The 17,557-nt window shown below is 31.7% G+C and overlaps 1 protein-coding gene across 2 annotated transcripts in view; it reads right to left on the bottom strand.

The window, feature by feature from the left end:
* Window positions 1-13,433, bottom strand: part of LOC129231340 (3-hydroxyisobutyrate dehydrogenase, mitochondrial-like) — a 34,035-nt gene extending 20,602 nt beyond the window's left edge. Inside the window, exons 1-2 of one of the 2 annotated variants that reach the window (XM_054865630.1) lie at window positions 13,308-13,433; window positions 6,218-6,473 (exon numbers count right to left, since the gene is read on the bottom strand). In XM_054865630.1, coding sequence (XP_054721605.1) covers window positions 6,218-6,473; window positions 13,308-13,407 — 356 coding nt within the window. In that variant the 5' untranslated portion in view covers window positions 13,408-13,433. The remainder of the gene's footprint in view (window positions 1-6,217; window positions 6,474-13,307) is intronic. The other variant, XM_054865631.1, reaches the window with a different exon arrangement.
* Between the last annotated feature and the right edge of the window lie 4,124 nt (window positions 13,434-17,557).

Here is a 17,557-nt window from a genome sequence, read left to right as displayed (position 1 = left end):
CTCTTACTTTGGTTTGTACACCTTCTAAATTATATCAAGAGCATTTGTCACAATTCGCTCTTAAATGTTCTAATGAGCAATTAAAATATTCTTCAAGGAGCAAAACTTTGTCATTTCCCTTGCAGCCAACTTCAACGTTTGATTGAGATGTTTGGATCTGGATCGTTGTGTTAATGTGTGAAGCAGCTGTAGCTGTCAAGTGACAGCTACAGCTGCTGCACGTTATTGTACAGTTGACGAGCTAGGACATGGTGACACTAGATTATCTGCTCTTGCTTGTGGTATTACATCAGAACAGGTTTCATCAGAATGAAGTCCAGTCTTTCCATTAAATAGCCTGAAACAATTGATGTTGCGAGTTTTCTTTTATAATTCAATATTATTTTTCAAATTGAAAATTGTACCTTTCTTATGATAAATCAGAAATGTATATTTGATTTTAAAATTTGTGTGTTGAACCCTTGGAGCCAGAATTCTTTCAACAATGAAAAAAACATTTATTAGCTAGCAATGTTGTCTATTGAAAGTTACATTACGTTATACTTAGTTTATAATTTCGTTAAAAAGCTTTAAGTTTTAAAATGAAGCAATATAAGTACACTGCATTTAACATGCCTCAAATATTTGTAGCTTTGAAACTTATAACATTAGTGATATTATTTATACATACAAGGACGGATATGTAGTTTCTTTTAAAATTATATATTATTTAATAGTTATAGGTACAATATTTAGTTTTTTAAATACATACATTAATCAGTCATTTTAACTTGTGACATAGTTAAATCCTTCACTAAAAATAAGTACTAAATTATAGACTAGTAGGAAATAATTCATGATATTACTTTTACAAATTCTAGTCTCAATTTGCAAGGAATTTATCGTTTCAAAATTTACTGTAGCGATTATCATGAAATTCTAAGGCAGTTGTCAATGTTTTGAGCAATTTTTTTTATGACTGAAACAAGGTAAAAGAAGTTGTTGATTTGCTTACAATATTTGACATAAAAATCAACGAAATTCACGCAAATGCTTGCTACCAAAAATAATATTTTCCCTCCCCTAGTATGAATAAATAAAAAGATACATTTCTATAGTTTAACTGGAGTACAAGAGTTAATAATAATATTTCACTTAATTTCACTCTAATCACTAATAGAAACATAGTTCTAGAAAGTAGAAGACGTTCATTATAGAAACATGTTAGAAAGTGTGGATTTAAAAATGAAAATGAAAGGAGCGAATGCTTGGTTATAGCGATCTCCCAAGCCAGTCTGCTGAGGGCTTGTTATAGTGGGTTTGACTTTACTAATGAAATTTTTAAGAACTGGATAAAAATTTTATTAATAAAATCAAGAGTATAAGCTGCATTAGAAAGTAGTGAAATGTCAATGTATATGACAATACAATCACTTTTGAAATAATAAATAAGCAAAAGTAAGGTTGCACTGAATGTTATGAGTGTAATACATCAACAAGTGCAAAGCATTCAAGTTCAGGAAAAAGAGAGTAAAAAAAATCAAAACCTAATATACGCTAAATAATAGTACAGAAAAGTTGCGTTTTGTGTAGATATTTGGTCATGCAAAAGGATTTCGACAGCAAAAAATATCTTGAGGTTCTGGTCGCGCTTTGAAGTTGACCATTATTGCATTAAAACTGGAAAGTTTCAATAATTTGATCAAAAATCAGATTTTGATCAATTTGATGTGATACCAGTTAAGAGTAGGCTTTTTGGTGTAGATTACACATCGCATAAGATCATTTTAATTATAAACTATAGTTTAAAGTTATATACATGCTTTGAATTTGACCAATATAGCGTCACAATTTAATAACATCATGATGCTCTATACTTTGGGAAAAAGTATTGCAAAATATTATTTCTAAAAATGTACTTTCATATTAATTAATTATTACATAGATATGGAAAAAATAATAAAAGCATTTCTTACATAGAAAAAGAAAAATTTTTATTTTGTACTTAGCACACATCTTTGGCGAAAAATGTAAAATTTACATGTAATGAAGAACGTAGATTAAGTATTAAAGTTTTAAAATAAATATATAGCTTGCAACAGTCCACATAACTTACACCTTGAAACAAAAGAAGTTGCTAAATAAATCGTAATGATTTGGCGAGTCAGACTATTATCATGACTTCTCTGACAATGTTAAGTCTTAGTGATATAGTGTAAGGTAATATTTCTGGATTCTAATCTAACACTAAGAAATCCATTTCTCTTGGTTAGACAACAAACTGTGGCCAACGCTTCTTTGTCTAATTTTACGCATCCTCTCACAACTTTAGTAAAACATGAGGTTTTAGAAATCATAATATTCACTAGGTACGCCACCAATCACTATTTCTCAGGAAGTTTTTTCTGAAATTCTCTTTTTAAGTGGATCCGAGTTTTCCTTCTTTGGCCTATCAAAGAGCTCAAGGTAGTCTCTTAGAATCCAAATTGAAATTTTGAATTGTAAATTTCCATTGTCCGATTGAATTCTTTAAACTTGCCATGGTACTCCAACGGAAACCAAGTTCTCTGATGATGTTCTGATCATCAGCAATACTGTGGTTCTGCACAACGGTTACTTTGAGAATATAAAAAACATAACAATAGGGACAAGCAGTGGGACGATTGGTAAAATTAGACAAAGCCAGCTACAGTCTGTTGTCTAACCAAGAGAATGGATTAATTTGAGTCAGATTAGAACACAGAAATAATACAGCACAATATAACACTAAGACAGAAACTTGTCAGGAGTCAAATAGTTCAACTAGTACACAAAGCTGTGTTTAATTGCAGTGGTGCTCAACCTATGGATCGCGGGCCAAATGAGGAGTACAAAGCTGATCCATGCGGCCTGCTGTGTTGTGTTGAATGTTAAGAAATGAAAAATATATTCTGAGACCTTCCAAAGCTGATCATCTAAATCTTGCATTATGAATGATTGTTGCAAAAAATTTAATCCAAGTAGTCATAAATTGGTTTTTGAAAAACAGATGCAAACTACAGTGGTGGTCAAAATTATAAGGACAAAAGAAAAATCCCCAGATCTTGGCTGCATTTGGTTGGAAAGTTATGCAAGTTTTATGACTAGAAACTAGTGGTAAAAGAATTCTTTTTATACTTTTATTGGAAGTACATAGAAATTTCGTATTCATACAATAAAGTTTGAATTTATACATCCCTGTTATTTGGACAAAATTATAAGGACAATTAGATGTTCTTATAATTCTTAGATGCTTTTTGTTCTGCACACTGCACTACATAACAATATATATTCTCAGTAAAAGATTGGGAACGTCATGTTCTATTATTACAGTCATGCCATTAAGTACTAAATTTAAAAATTTGAGAAAATGAAAGTGGTTGCTTGGAAAACTGCACAACTTACTGTACGTCAAATAGCAACAAATCTGAATAGATAAAGATCAGTCATTTAAAGCTTTCCCAAAAATCCCGGCAAATAAGGACCACAAAGATGAACAGGTAGGAAATCTTCTGTTTCTGTATGAGTGAAGCCATATGATAATGAGACGAGCTTGCTCCAAAAAACAAACAACAAGATGTATTAAATGGGAATTCAAGTTACAATACAGTTCACAAACTGTTCAACATGTTTTACAAAAAAAGGAAAAGTTTTATGATGTGAAACTAAGGTCGAGACAGACTCTAAAAAAATTCATAAGAGATCAAGGGTTGAGTGTTGCCAAAAATGTGTTGTTATGGATAAAAAGTGGGACAATGTTATCTTTTCTGATGTGAAAAAGTTTAATTAGGATGGGCTAGATGTTTTTTTCCATTTCTGGTATGATCTCTGTGAAGGAAAAACAAATCTCAAAGCGTACATTATGAGGCAGCTCAGTAATGGCATGTGGAAGTTTTGCAAAGGACGGAAATTATACCAATGTTTTTTGCCTGCGGCAGAATGAATTCTGAGAGTGATACTGGTTTACTGAGCAGTATTTTTTTTTTAACCAAAACACAGTTAATTACTGTTTTAAACAATTTGTTCCAGCAGGATAATGCTGAATTGCATGTTTCTTAAACCTCAAAATCATTGTTTAATGCTTATTCCGTGAAATCGCTGTACTGGCTCGACAAAAGGCTCCATCTAAGTTTAATGGCAACTTTGTGAGGCATTCTGGCACCCGAAGTATGAAAAAATGGCATTCAATGTCAAAACAAGCAAGAACTTATTTTCTCCATCGAAAAAGCCAGGATAAAAGTTTTCAAGAACATTCTTCAACTTCTATGACATCAAGACTGATGAAAGTGATTGGAAAAAAGGGGGAAATTATTGATTACTAGGGTTTTTTAATGCAAAATGCTCGTTGTCCTTATAATTTTGTCCAGTTTTAATGGTGATTCTTTTATTAATCATGGCAAAACATTTATATTTTCAAATATTCTGTTTTCAACAATGATTTCTAGCATAAAAAGGTACTTTGTGCATAAATTTCACTGAATTATTCCAGAAATAACTTTTTCTGTGCAATTTTCTGCATTTCTTATAATTCTGACCATTATTGTATGTATCAACAAAATAAGCATGTGGTAATGATGACAGCAATTTTTAATTTGTAATTGTCTTTAATTTTCTTTGCTGTCACATTTTATCTAAAAACACTAAATAATATAGTTAAATTTTATATTTCTTTTGTCCAGCGAGATTCATCTTAGTATGAGATGTGGCCCGCAGGTAAAAACAAGTTGGGTACTACTGTTTTATTGCAATCAATACGATTAGTTTTCAGGCTCAAAAACCATTAAAATTTATTTATAAATTTCTTTTGTTTTGAGATGTGATTTATATGGGCTGTTGGAAGCTCCAGGAAACTTAATTTTAAGTATAATGAAAAAAGAAATACGAAGATGGCTCATTTTTTTATTTTTTATAACTTTTTTTAAAAAATAATTCTGCATTTGTAAAAAAGCAGTCAAAAACTTTGTACTATGGACTGAGTAAAAATGACAACAACGTGCATAAAGTACAAATAAAGTAGTAAAGTAGTTTTTTAACTCTATTTTACTATTTTATTTGTACTTTATGCACGTTGTTGTCATTTTTACTAATTCTGCTTTTGTTTTCTGGGTTTAATTTTTTCTTAACTCATCCCACAAAAAGTATAAAGACTTCTTTTCTGAAATTCAATTACATACATAATTAGTCAAAACATTTTTTCAAAAATATGCACAATTATTCTTTTTAATGCAGAACAAAGGCGCAAGCTCTCAATTTACCGAAAAAGTTCTGATTGTTACTAACATGACACCCACATGATCTAACTGAAGTAGCTTGCCTTTTTCTCTTGCTTTCAAACAATAGCTTCACCCCCCCCCCCCCTATATTTAGGGATTTCATTCGCTTCTCTCTCGCTCCCCGACTAGATGCGATGAAATCAGTGTACCTAATGATTTTAGATGACAATTTTTATAAATAAACAGGGGGGGGGGTGCAAATGGCTTAAATTTTTTTAATGGTATAAAGTTAGAACTTTATTTTCATACCCTAAATACTCCTATATTTATATAACCACCCATTTGTACTAGCTCTTCAATTTTGTAAACGGTGAGCAATAAAAATTGGTAACTGAAGTCTTAGTCCAAAATTTTTAAAATGTACATTACACACATTAAGCATTACATTTCTTAAAACTTGTTTGTTTTCCTGTTTGAAGATGTAGTTTAGCAAATGCAGTAAAACTGCACTTCAATTTTACAGAACTGCTCCTCAAAATGAAATACTTATTTCCCACATTGAGTAGATTCCGATTAATCGGAGCAGATTGGCACAGGATCATTATGGTTCTGATAACATTTTCTTTCAATAAAGCAGTCATCTTTAACTTCGCAAACGCTATTTTTTTACATACTAAGTGAAACACTGAGACGGCATTTTTTGTGACAATTTAAGTAATAAAACACACTTTCCTTTTTGATGATTTTGTTTTTGTTAAGGATACAGAAAGACATAGATATATATTAACAAATGCCATCGCCAAATTTATTCAAGCAATATAGGCGGCAATCTTGGCGTAAAAAAGTGACCTGGTATAAAAAGAAAACTGCACACCAAGCCCCTTGGTGCTACTTTCTAAATAAAAGCTATCAAAAGTCTAGGGCCAGTGGCACGACAGATATTCTAATATTTATTATTAATGTTGCTTATGTGGTTATTTTTCAATATATTTTAAATGATTACTTACTGGAATATGCCATTTTCACCAGCATAGACTTCTTGCACATGAGGACTAGAAGGAAGCATAGTTATGATTCGGTCACATCTTTCGGCCATATCAGCTGGATGCTGAGCAATCAGTGCACCACTATCAACAAGCTGAGTCATGGCTTCTGGATAGACATCATAAACAACTATACAATGACCTTTACTCAACAGATTTCTTGCCATATGAGTTCCCATGTTCCCAAGTCCAATGAATCCCACCTGGGAAGCATATCGACCTATAAGTACACATCAGGAATAAAATATATAAGAAAAAAAAAACATAATTGATAGAAACCACATTGAGTTTTCTTTTTTAAATGGAGCATCATTTATAAGAAATCTCTTTTTGAGATAAAAGCATAATCAAAACAGTTCAAAATTATATTACATACTTGTTTTAAAGAGTATATAGCCCTTTAAATTCAAAACCCAAATTTTCCTCAATCACTACTTTTTTTTTTACCATTAAAACAAATACTCTACTAAAAACTATGTGTCATAAATTTATAATAAAGATTTTTAATCTCTGTTTTTAACCCTAGAAAATACTCAGATCATTTTTCTTAGTCATGAAAGTACTGAATAAAGTAGTAAATTTTTCCTAAAAAGTTAAATTGGAGTATCCCCATGGGAACACCTCCTGTATATAATTACATTTATACAAAGAAAATAAGTACACAAGATATACAATAAAGGTATATCTTACTTCACTTTTGTAACTATTTTGTTTACAAATTCAATTATCGTTTTTAGCAGGGCTAGAGAATTATAATGTCCGACATGCCGGAGCATGTAAAAATTCTGATAGGGCATCAATCTTTTTCCCTTACATGCCCAGTAGCAGAAACTGCGAGACGTGCGTCGCAGATTTTTCGGCGGCCTGCAGATAATTTTACCAAAGAACAAAATGAAAGAAAAAAAATAAACAAATAAATAAAAGAAAAAAAAGAAATACAACTTAGAAAAGATCGTTTGGAGATCGCTTTTTGAGCGATGGATGCTTCAGCATTTCAATTAGAAACATAGTTGCCATATTTGGTCATTCATAAAATCAAAGTAGAAAAGTGCAAAAGTTTTCAAAAACAAAGATGAATTGGATGTATTATCTTTCTGCCAAGAAATGAAAATAACTTAAAATCTACAGCAAATTGTTTTTTTATTTTTATTTTATAAAATAATTTTCTTGAGAAATGAAAAATTTTATGTGAAAATTTCATCTTATCCTCATTGCTTTGGACGCAAAAGCGCTAAAACGTTTTTACTAAAGTTTGGTCTCATGAGGATTTTTATTTTGAAAATATTTTTTTGCAACAAATTCAGAAATTAATATCTTAATTTTTAGCATAGTCGCCATGTTTGGTCATTCCCATGATGTTGGTACGTAAGACTCATGAAGTGCCTATGTTTTCAAAAACGAAATTGGATGTTTATTGCAATGCAAACTGTTTAAAATTAAGCAAAATGTGCCATTTTTTTTTTTTGGATAATTCTTAATAGTTGTCTTTAAAATTGCAAAATTTTATCTTCAGAATATTATCTTATCTTCATTGCTTTAGAGGCTAATGTGCTAAAAACTGACTATTTCACCTAAATTGTAGTTTTTTAAGGATTTTGAATTTATTACTACTTTTATGCAACAAATTCAAATATCTATTTATAACCATGAATTTTTCGCGTAGACGCCATGTTTGGTCATTTGCAAGATAGAAATAAATGATACTAATACTTACCTAAGTTTCCAAAAACAGAATTGGATGTTTACCTCAACACAAATTATTGAAGATAACATAAAGTGTTCAATAAATCATGTTTTTTTTTTCTTTTTATAAAATATTTTTTGAAAAATACGAATAATTATCTGCACAGTTGTATTTGATCCTCATTGATTTGAAGGCTTTGCTATAAGCTAAATATTTCATCTAAAATGCAGTTTCCTGCAACCTTCTCATTTACTAATTTAAAAAATTTAAAAACCTATTTCAAAGCAAATTTTCCATATTAAAATTAATATGTCTTGAAGAATTGGTTTTTATAGTGTGTAGAGTTCTATTCATTTTTATGAAAGTAGTGAAAACTGCTTCCTCCCTCCTCCCCCCCCCCCCCTTATTGCTTTAAAACTCAGCGACAGTGATGGCCACTAAGTTTTTCGGGTCTAGTGGCCACTGGCCAGTTGGAAAATTGTCCAAGTCTTGGCCTTCACAAAGGACTTGTGTATTTTATTAAAACTTAAGATAAAACTAATAATAATGCTGCAGATTATTTTCAACTACCGAAAATAGTGTCGCAGATTGGCTAGAAAGTTTCTGCTACTGGGCTTACATGCCTGGCAGAACATGTAATTTTTTTACTCAAATATTTCTTCCTCAAACTTTATTATTACGTATTTTATTGAAAAATGGCAGCATCCTTACCAGAGCTCATAACTTATTTCAAGTGGTACCGCTAAAATCATATTCGGACGAACATAAAATCATTAGGAATCGTCTGCAAAGTTAGAGAGTCATCTGCCTTGAGTCAAGTGTAAAGGGACTGTTTTCGTTTACCGTAACAGGGATTGCCTCAAGTCGAGTAGAAAAAGGGATTTTGCTGTTTCCGGTTCGTGGGAAAACTATATTCTTCTATTGTGCATATTTCAGTAAGGAGAAACCTGTTAATATAAAGCTGAACCTGAATATAAAGGTGCTAAAGTATTTTTTTGTCTGATTAATACTATACAACAAATTCAAATGATTTTATTAATATACAATTAAAAAAACTGGGCAGGTAAAATATTTTAAAGATTTTTCTAGCGCTAGTTTTTAATACAGTACTTTTACGGAATAAATTTTGTTAACTACAAAAAAAACGTAATAAGAACACATAAACTGTTATATTTGAATAAAATTGCATTACTGAGGTTAAACTTATAGAAATAAAAGTAACGTTTCAATTATATATTGTTTTCATTCATACGTTGTTTCCTTCTAGTCACTTGAAGCAACGAATAAACAATGTTTTACTGTATAATAAAAGATCCTACGCCTTCACTAAATTTTTTTTATATATAATCTAAGTTGATATTGACTCAAAGTTACACAAGATAAGCCTTTGAAAAAATGTAAAAGGTATTCCATGTATCCAAGGAATGAATGTTATGTCGGCTAAGAATGTCAAAATTATGGTACACAGATGCAGATATTCTGTACAAGATTTGACAGTGAGTTTTCCTGGTGGATCAAATTAAACAAAGGCTGTCATTAAGCTATAAGTAAGTATATGGTTTTTAAGTTTTGTGGATAAGAGAAATCCTACCCACATCACTTAAAGGATCATAAATAGAAATTTCAGCGATAGTCCCTTCAGGGAAATTGTAGAATGCCCAGAGATTTTGTTCTAAGGGATCAAGTACTAAAAAAATTAGTAATCAATTGTATAGTTAACACAGGGTCGCATATGCAAATAAAGGAGATGGCCCTCCCAAGTCCTTCATTTAAAGGGTCAAGTTTTATACTGCGTAATATAGAAACCATGTTATAATAACTGGTATACCATGTTATAATGGTACTGTCCAGGGTTGGTATTTTTGCCGGGACAAAGGAATAAACCATGGCAAAAATGAGAAGAAAAAGAAGGCAAAAACCCAATTACAAATATAGTTGTATTAAGTTATGCTGATTATGGAATAGCAATGATGTAAATAATATGTAAAAATAAAAAAAAAATGTTTTGCCTATCAATTTTATTAATAATTTAGACAAATAATAAAATTGAAACAAAAAAATGCATAATAATTGCAATAGCAATGATTTAATATCGCTACTATGACATGTTGCAATACAAACTTTCTTTATAAGTCCAAATATTTAAATACTTAAAAAAAAAGAATTGTCTTAGAAATAAGAAAATTTATAAAAAATAGGGTTTATTTTTTCTTTTTCCTAGATCAATTTAGATTATTAAGCTGGCAGCAAGTAGTTGAAAAACATTTGGACTTTCTTTCAGTGGCGTAGCAACATCAAAACTGGGTGTGAGCATCTGAATTTTGCCAGACCCCTGATTGTAATTAAAAATTACATTTGAAGCAAATAAAAACCAATATCGCATTTACCAGTACGAGACATAGGTACATCGGTACAAAGTCAATAATATTCTTCGACATCGTATTTCAGTGTTTTTAGACATTGATTTATTAAAAGTGCTTGAAGGGAACTTAAGGCTTTAAATGTTGACCCTCAGTTGACATCTCTCTTTGTATTCTCGAAAAACTCTGATGCAAAAATTGATTTCTCAAGATTTTCTCTTCATTTTATCTTTGTAGTCCATAATAAAAGAATAGTAATGACTCAAAAAAAATTAAGAAGCATTGGTTTTTCCCAATTAACTGCGAACCGAACATTATTATAATCTTAAGACGGCAGGGCAGGGGTGGATCTAGAGGGGGGCCTGGTCCCTTCCCAAAAACCTTGCGAGTTGGATTTTTTTAGAAAAAAGAAAATATTTTGAGAAAATACCAAAATTTAACACATATGTTTCATCTTAAAAGAAATTAAGGCCTTTATTGGGAGAGAAATTATATCTCTTCCAAACAGAACTATTATTTACAAAATTTTGCTCAATTGTTTACATTGTTTCTTGATGCCAAGGGCCGTGGTGGCCTGATCAGTAAGGCATTGGACTTGGGGCCAGGGGGTCTCGGGTTCGATCCTTGCTGGTTGAAGATCCACCGTCGTCATTAATGGTGACTGGGTGACGTTAAATATGCTCGTGGTCACAATGTCCTCCAAGTGAAATGATACCACTGGGGGTGCCAGACCAGAAAGTTATTCGGGTCCTGGCCTGGTTCTAAATTCTCGAACTGTCCATAGATGGCACCACCATCTAGTGTGTTGTTTTCTCACTGTTGTTCCCAGCTCCGGGATGTCAACCCTTTTATCTGCTGGGGTACAAGCCTCCTCTCGTAGGATAGGCAAAAACCTCTAAAACACCCATTAATCACAATCTTGATGCCAACTTTAGATACTTGGAGGATCTCTAAAGGCTGCTGCCCTCAGTACACCAGTTGCTCACCAGACCAAAGAGAGCCTAAATTTGCTTTTTTATAACTTCAATTTAGGAACGCTCCAGGAGGAAAGCCCCCTATTCTCAGGTTCCAACACAAATGCCCCAAAAGATAATTAAAAATTACATTTTAGGGTTTCCATTTGGAAAGTCTTCCATGCAGATTAGATTACCTAGCTTTTCGCTAAAAATGGTTTTTATGTGGCTTCAATTGAAAACAATTTTTGGTAGCAATCTTTCCATGGCTAAAATCTTTTTGACAGCTTTAAAATGAAGTTTCTGGAGCGAGAGCTCAAGTTCTCCGTCAATCCCTTTCAATCATTCTCTGTCAATCTTTCATCACTTTTTCTGTAACTCATCTAAAAATATCTTAAAATTGTGTTTTTAGAGCCTCAATGGCAAATATTTCCAGAAAAGGAGAGTCCCTGCACCCTCACTCTCTCTGTTCAATATCAGCAAATATTGCTGAAAGGTAAATTTTTAGGTATGATAGCAGAAAATCTAGAAGAGTACCTACCCCTCTAATAATATCTCAACAGGTAACATAAAATTTTGGTTTTAAAACTGTACTTTCAAAAAGAATTGTGGGGTCAGCACCCAAACCTTGGCATTTCTTTAAACATCATCAAAAAATCCTGAAAATGCGATTTTAAAACTTAAATTTTGAAAAATAGCCTGGAAATTTCAATTTCAAAACATTTTTGATAAAGATTCCAAAGTCCATCTTTTTCACCTAACATTTGCAAAAATAGCCTGAGATTGAGTTTTTAAAACTTCAATTTCAAAAAACTCTGTGCTTGACCTTTTCTTTCCCAAGTCAGCCTATTTTTAGGATATAATCTCAAAATATTTCTGGATTAGAGCTATCTGCATGGCTTCACTTTTATTGACATTAGGACATCCCCCTAATGATGCCGAAGATGGCCAACAATCGTGTTTTCCATACTTTAATACTGGAAAAACTTCTGAAAGTTGCTGAAGTTTCTCCTAATTCCTTTAACGTCACCAAAGAATGCTAAAAATGTTGCTTTACACGCGCAAAGTCAAATAGCCCCACCAAAAATTATCGGCTAGATCGGCCTACTCTTGGAGAGGATAGGCATACATTTGTACTTAAAAGAAAATTAAGTCAATATCAACAATTGCATCTTCTTTTAGTTGATAAGAAAAGCAACAATCCCTGGAAGGAAGATATTCAATGGTCTACAGGAATTAAGTATGATGATAAGGGACAATGACAACGACTAATAACAGGACAACAGAATGTTAACAATTTCTAAAAATACTGATTTCTAAAACAAGCATTCCACCAGCGCTAAGAAATGTATGCAAACTTGAACTGAAAAACATGAGAAAAAGAGAAAATTTTTAAAAAAAATTCGAAAAAAAAAAAAAAGGCAGTTAAAGAAGCTGTTGTGAATAATTAAATAAAAATATTATAAAATGAAACATTTGATATTTGAGAATACTAGTGTAAATATTGATTCATATAAATTTTACAGATGAAACTAGCTATATTAATAGAAAATATTAGCTCATTTAGGAACAGAGAATGGTAACGATGGGTTTCGACTCCTATTTGATGATATTTTTTTTTTACTAACATAAGTTAACAGTTCTTTTTTTTTTTTTTTTTTTTTGTACAAATTAGCAATGACATTTTCATACAGCAAGCTAAGTAACACATTATCTATAGAAAAAAAAGCCTGGTAATATGCAAGAAAAATCGTTTTGATTACGCAGCTTAAAGGATGAGAGACCTTCTAAATCGCACTTCAAATACCTGCCGAACTGATATGTCTTCAAAAAAGATAAATTATTAATTACCCTAAGCAACAATTTAGGCTAGTATAATTCCCTCTTGTAAGACAAAAAATGAAAGTTTTCTTCTTTTGATCGTTATATAAACAATATTCCGAACTTGGCACATAAGAATGACATCAACAACTATGACGATTAACTTCAGGGGAGGAAAAACACAAAATACTTTGTACTTGATGTGAATTATATATTTTAATAAAGTGGGATTTTACCTATAAATTTCGTCGGTAGAGTAGATCTACTCGCACTTAATAACAGACTCCGGCAAGCATATTTACCAGCCGACGCAATAGCGCAACCAAACGTCGCCATGCTTTTAGAACGGAAGGAATGTTTCGTTGCCAACACAGTACAGTAAAAGAAATAGGTGTTTATCGTGAGGCACGCATATGGATGGCAGGTACAGGGCAGTAATAACTGCAATTTTTTGTTTTTTACTTTCTTGCATTTTTGTCATCTATTGTATGTTAGCTTTATTGTACAAGCTTGCTCATTTGGTTTCCACTGAAAACAAGCGCTCAAAAAGGGTCTAATTCCAACATTTCCCTATTGTTAGTATTGAATCAAAACGCGTTTCTTCAACTACAGTAGTACCTCCTTTAAGGGACTCCTCCGAATAAAGGACACTTTTTCGGGTCCCAGTCCTCTTGAATAGGAACCTCCATATGTTTACCTCTCCCTAAGGGACACCAAGGACGTAGCCAAGGGAGGGGTCCATGGGGTCCAGACCCCCCCCCCTTCCCGAAGGACCACGGTCTGCTTTTTGTCAGTTGTTGAACCTCACGTTAACAAAAAATTTTCAAAAGAGAAAAATTTTATGAAACCCGGTATTTTCCCTATTAAATATTCTCACTAATCGACAAATTTCCCGCATCCGAGTCAATTCAGAACACGAGAACCTCGTGAAACTGCAGTTCCCTCTTGCCGCCTGTTGCTGTGTCGCACCGAAAATGACAAATTTCCATTTCTTCTTTCGACTCAGCTGGGTTGTGACCTTGAAATTCGGCCCCTTTCCCTTGATCCACCAGATTGCCATCGGCAAATAAGTGATTACTTTAGCCCTTACCCCAGTCTCATTGGCGTGGTTTTTCTTTCTTTCTTTTTTCGTTTTGACTCTTTTCCCGTTTGAACTAGATTTCCTAGACACGTGCTGCACGAAAAACAGCCAAAGTAGGGTGAATTCCTGGTGAATCAGTAATTGAAATTCCTATTATTTTCTGTTTTAACACACAGCATTTTTCTACCACACACTTATAGGAAACATATCTAGAAAAAAATTGTAATCAGAAGAAAATTAAGTTTACACAAACTAGGTAAATTGTAGTTCCCTTTTAAAGTTTTCTTAACAATACGAGCAATTTTATGTGTTAATGTGTTTTCTAATTTGAAAATTAAGTTCAGACACCAACGAAAAAGAAATTCTTCACATTTCGTGTGTTTGAGGATGAGAAAAAAATGAACATTAATTATTAATTAATTAAGTTTTGCTCTTTATATTTTTGGGATGATTCATTTCAGATTCATTTTATATTTTGATTAATAATCTTATTTAAACTTTTAGTTTATTTTAACAATAACAGCTTACTTGTGTCCCCAGAAGCTTACAACTTTTAAACTGTAATCCTGAAAAGAGTTCTTTTTTTTTCCTTTGAACATTTGTGTCTTATTTTTAGCTCAAGATAACATTGAGAAACTTCTCTCTCCTTTCTGAGAAACAAACTAGATTTTTTACTGATGTTTTTCCACCCAATGTTTAAACATGACCATGAAACATATTAAATGCCCAAGAAGAATGTATTTGAAGGTAAAATAAGTGAATAAATAAAATTTGAAGTTGATGCAACGAAATTACTTTTCGCTGTATCAAAATTTTATAAAGCGAAGAATGAAATTGAAAATTACTCGAATATTTTACTGTGATCAGTTTATGACATTGCAAGTTCGGCCATATTAACACATGTAATTTAAAAGTAATTATTTGAAATTCGTACTTTTAAATCTTACTGAATTGTGAGTCTATGGTCCCACGAGAAGAGCGTTAGTCATTTTAACTGAAAAAAACAATCTTCGATGTTGTTCCGTTTTTCAAGTAAAGCATATTTGTATTTGCTTCATTGGAATAAATTTTCTGATTGTTATTTACCGCCTTTGTACTGAGGAATTATTTAGTAAGCATTTATGCATCCATCATTAGTAAATTGCGAAGGTAGCGTTAAACGTAACAAAAACGGACATGTGTATTTAACTATAAATTACCAGGTGAAAATCTCTGCCATTTACTGCGTTACAAGCAAATTAAAAAAAAGGTGAAGGCGAGGTAAATTTTCTTGTGTTTTTTCACTTCTATATTATTATTATTATTATTTTTTTTTTATTTTATTTTTTTTTTTTTTGAATTCTTAACTTCTTCAAATTAAAATTACTTGCTATTTCTTATTGCTCTAGAATATATTTTACTAACATCACATAAAAGAACAGAAAAAAAAGTCAATACCTACGTTATAACATATGATATGCTTTCGAGAATACAGGATGATTACAAAATTGCCCCTAGAATGGAAGTTACACCAATTTGAAAATGAAAGAATCAGAAGTGTTATTATTGATATATTAATTTTGGAAGCTTGATTTAAATCATGACTGGATTTTTAACCACAATTATTCTAAGAGTTTTTACAAAAGATTGTCTTTAGACTTTGGAACATCAGATGACTGAGTACTGAGGAGCAAAAAATTTGCAAACTGAGGATATAAGAAACCTATAAGTTTTGTTTCCGAAAATTGGCTAGCTTTATACATACATATTGTTGAAAATGTATCTAATTTGATGCTGCTGTATTATCGTAAACGGGACGAAGATTACCTTAATGATCAAAATTTGAAGTTTGGCTCCAAATCATGAAAATTTCGAATCTGTGACTCTTGCCTACTGCTAATAAAGACAGTAAATTAACCAGGTTATAATCAAACATTGTCACGATAATTCGTAACAGAGCATATTGCCATTTTACCTGTAGTTGTTTACAATTATTTTTTTAATTTGAAAAAGACTGATTTGTACAGAAGTTGTTTTTTGTATCAGCACAATAAACAGAACTCGTGTTTGGTGGTGAGATAAGTGGGTGCAATGCCTCCTCTTGATCTTTTAAATGAAGCATCAAATTGAAAACATCTGAGGAAAATTGCCAATAATGTTCAAATCATTCATGACCTTTTAAAAAAAACATTTATAAAAATTAATCATTTACATTTTTTCCAAAATGTTGTTAAAATAAAAATCCATAAATGCTTAAGTTCATTCATTATACATTCCATTACTCGCCAAGTAAATGATCTCACAGGTATTCATTTGGCTTGACAAAATTAAACCCCTAGTGCAGTTTCGCATCGCAGAGAGCTCAGGTGTCTCCATATGGTGGAAACTCGGCGTCACAATTTCCTGTGCCAGTCACATCCGCGCCTTAATGGTAGCATATGAAAAACTAGATGCCATATCGGTGGTTTGCACTAGGTCCGAAAAGGCTAAAGCCTAAAACGAAGCCCCATTAGAAAGAAAAAAATACCATAAAGGATCCTAAGATAGCTTATTTTACCAATTCGTTGCAAAAAATGATAACGAAAAAAAAAAAAAAAAACGGCAATACGTCTTTTTTTTTTTTTTTTTTTAATATGATTGCAGCAAAGGAAGTCTCCGTCCCTCAAAGAGTTAATAGTTTGTTCAAGCTTTTAAATGATTGTTAGAAATAACAATTAGAAAACGGATAAAATTAGAAATTTCATTTAATTTCGAATTCTAAAGAGAACGTTATAAACGTAAATAAATAAAGAACTAGTTCAAGTTTTTTAAATGAAAACTTGCTAATATTTTCGTCGAGAGAGTGGTTGAATTTTGCCAGAAATCTTGTTCAAATCGAACAGGGTGGCGGTATTACGTTATATAGCATGCATACAGTTATACATTCGACTCGATAGATATAGATTTCTTCATTTTTTCAAATAAAATGACTTGTACATATTTTGTTGAAATATATTACAAAGCTTTAATATTTTATTAAATTATCACCTGCATTTTCCAAGTAATCCCTAGAACAGTTTTCGTTTTCCGATTTTCTTTTATTGTGAACTTTTTATTAATAGAGGAATTACATCGCTCATTTTCAAAACATCAGAACAGAGGAAGGACACTTATGTGATGAAATTTTTCTATCCATGTTTGGAAACTTAGTATGGGATAACTTTTAGTTCAATGTTAATTTTATAAACTGACAATAATTTTTTCTTTAATATAAAATTTTTGTTACCTAATTCTAACTAATTGCTCTATCAATTTCAATTATTTTATTAATTTTAGTTACTTTTCATATTTTTATAATTAGTTTTAATTGGATTTATTTTTTTAACGTAAATATGAGCTACTATTTCTGCTTTAGCATGCCTCCTCTTTTGAAGTTCGTACAACCTT

This window comes from Uloborus diversus, chromosome 10 (assembly GCF_026930045.1).
Source record: "Uloborus diversus isolate 005 chromosome 10, Udiv.v.3.1, whole genome shotgun sequence".
Lineage (NCBI taxonomy): Eukaryota > Metazoa > Arthropoda > Arachnida > Araneae > Uloboridae > Uloborus > Uloborus diversus.
This window is presented reverse-complemented; position numbering and strand designations above follow the sequence as displayed.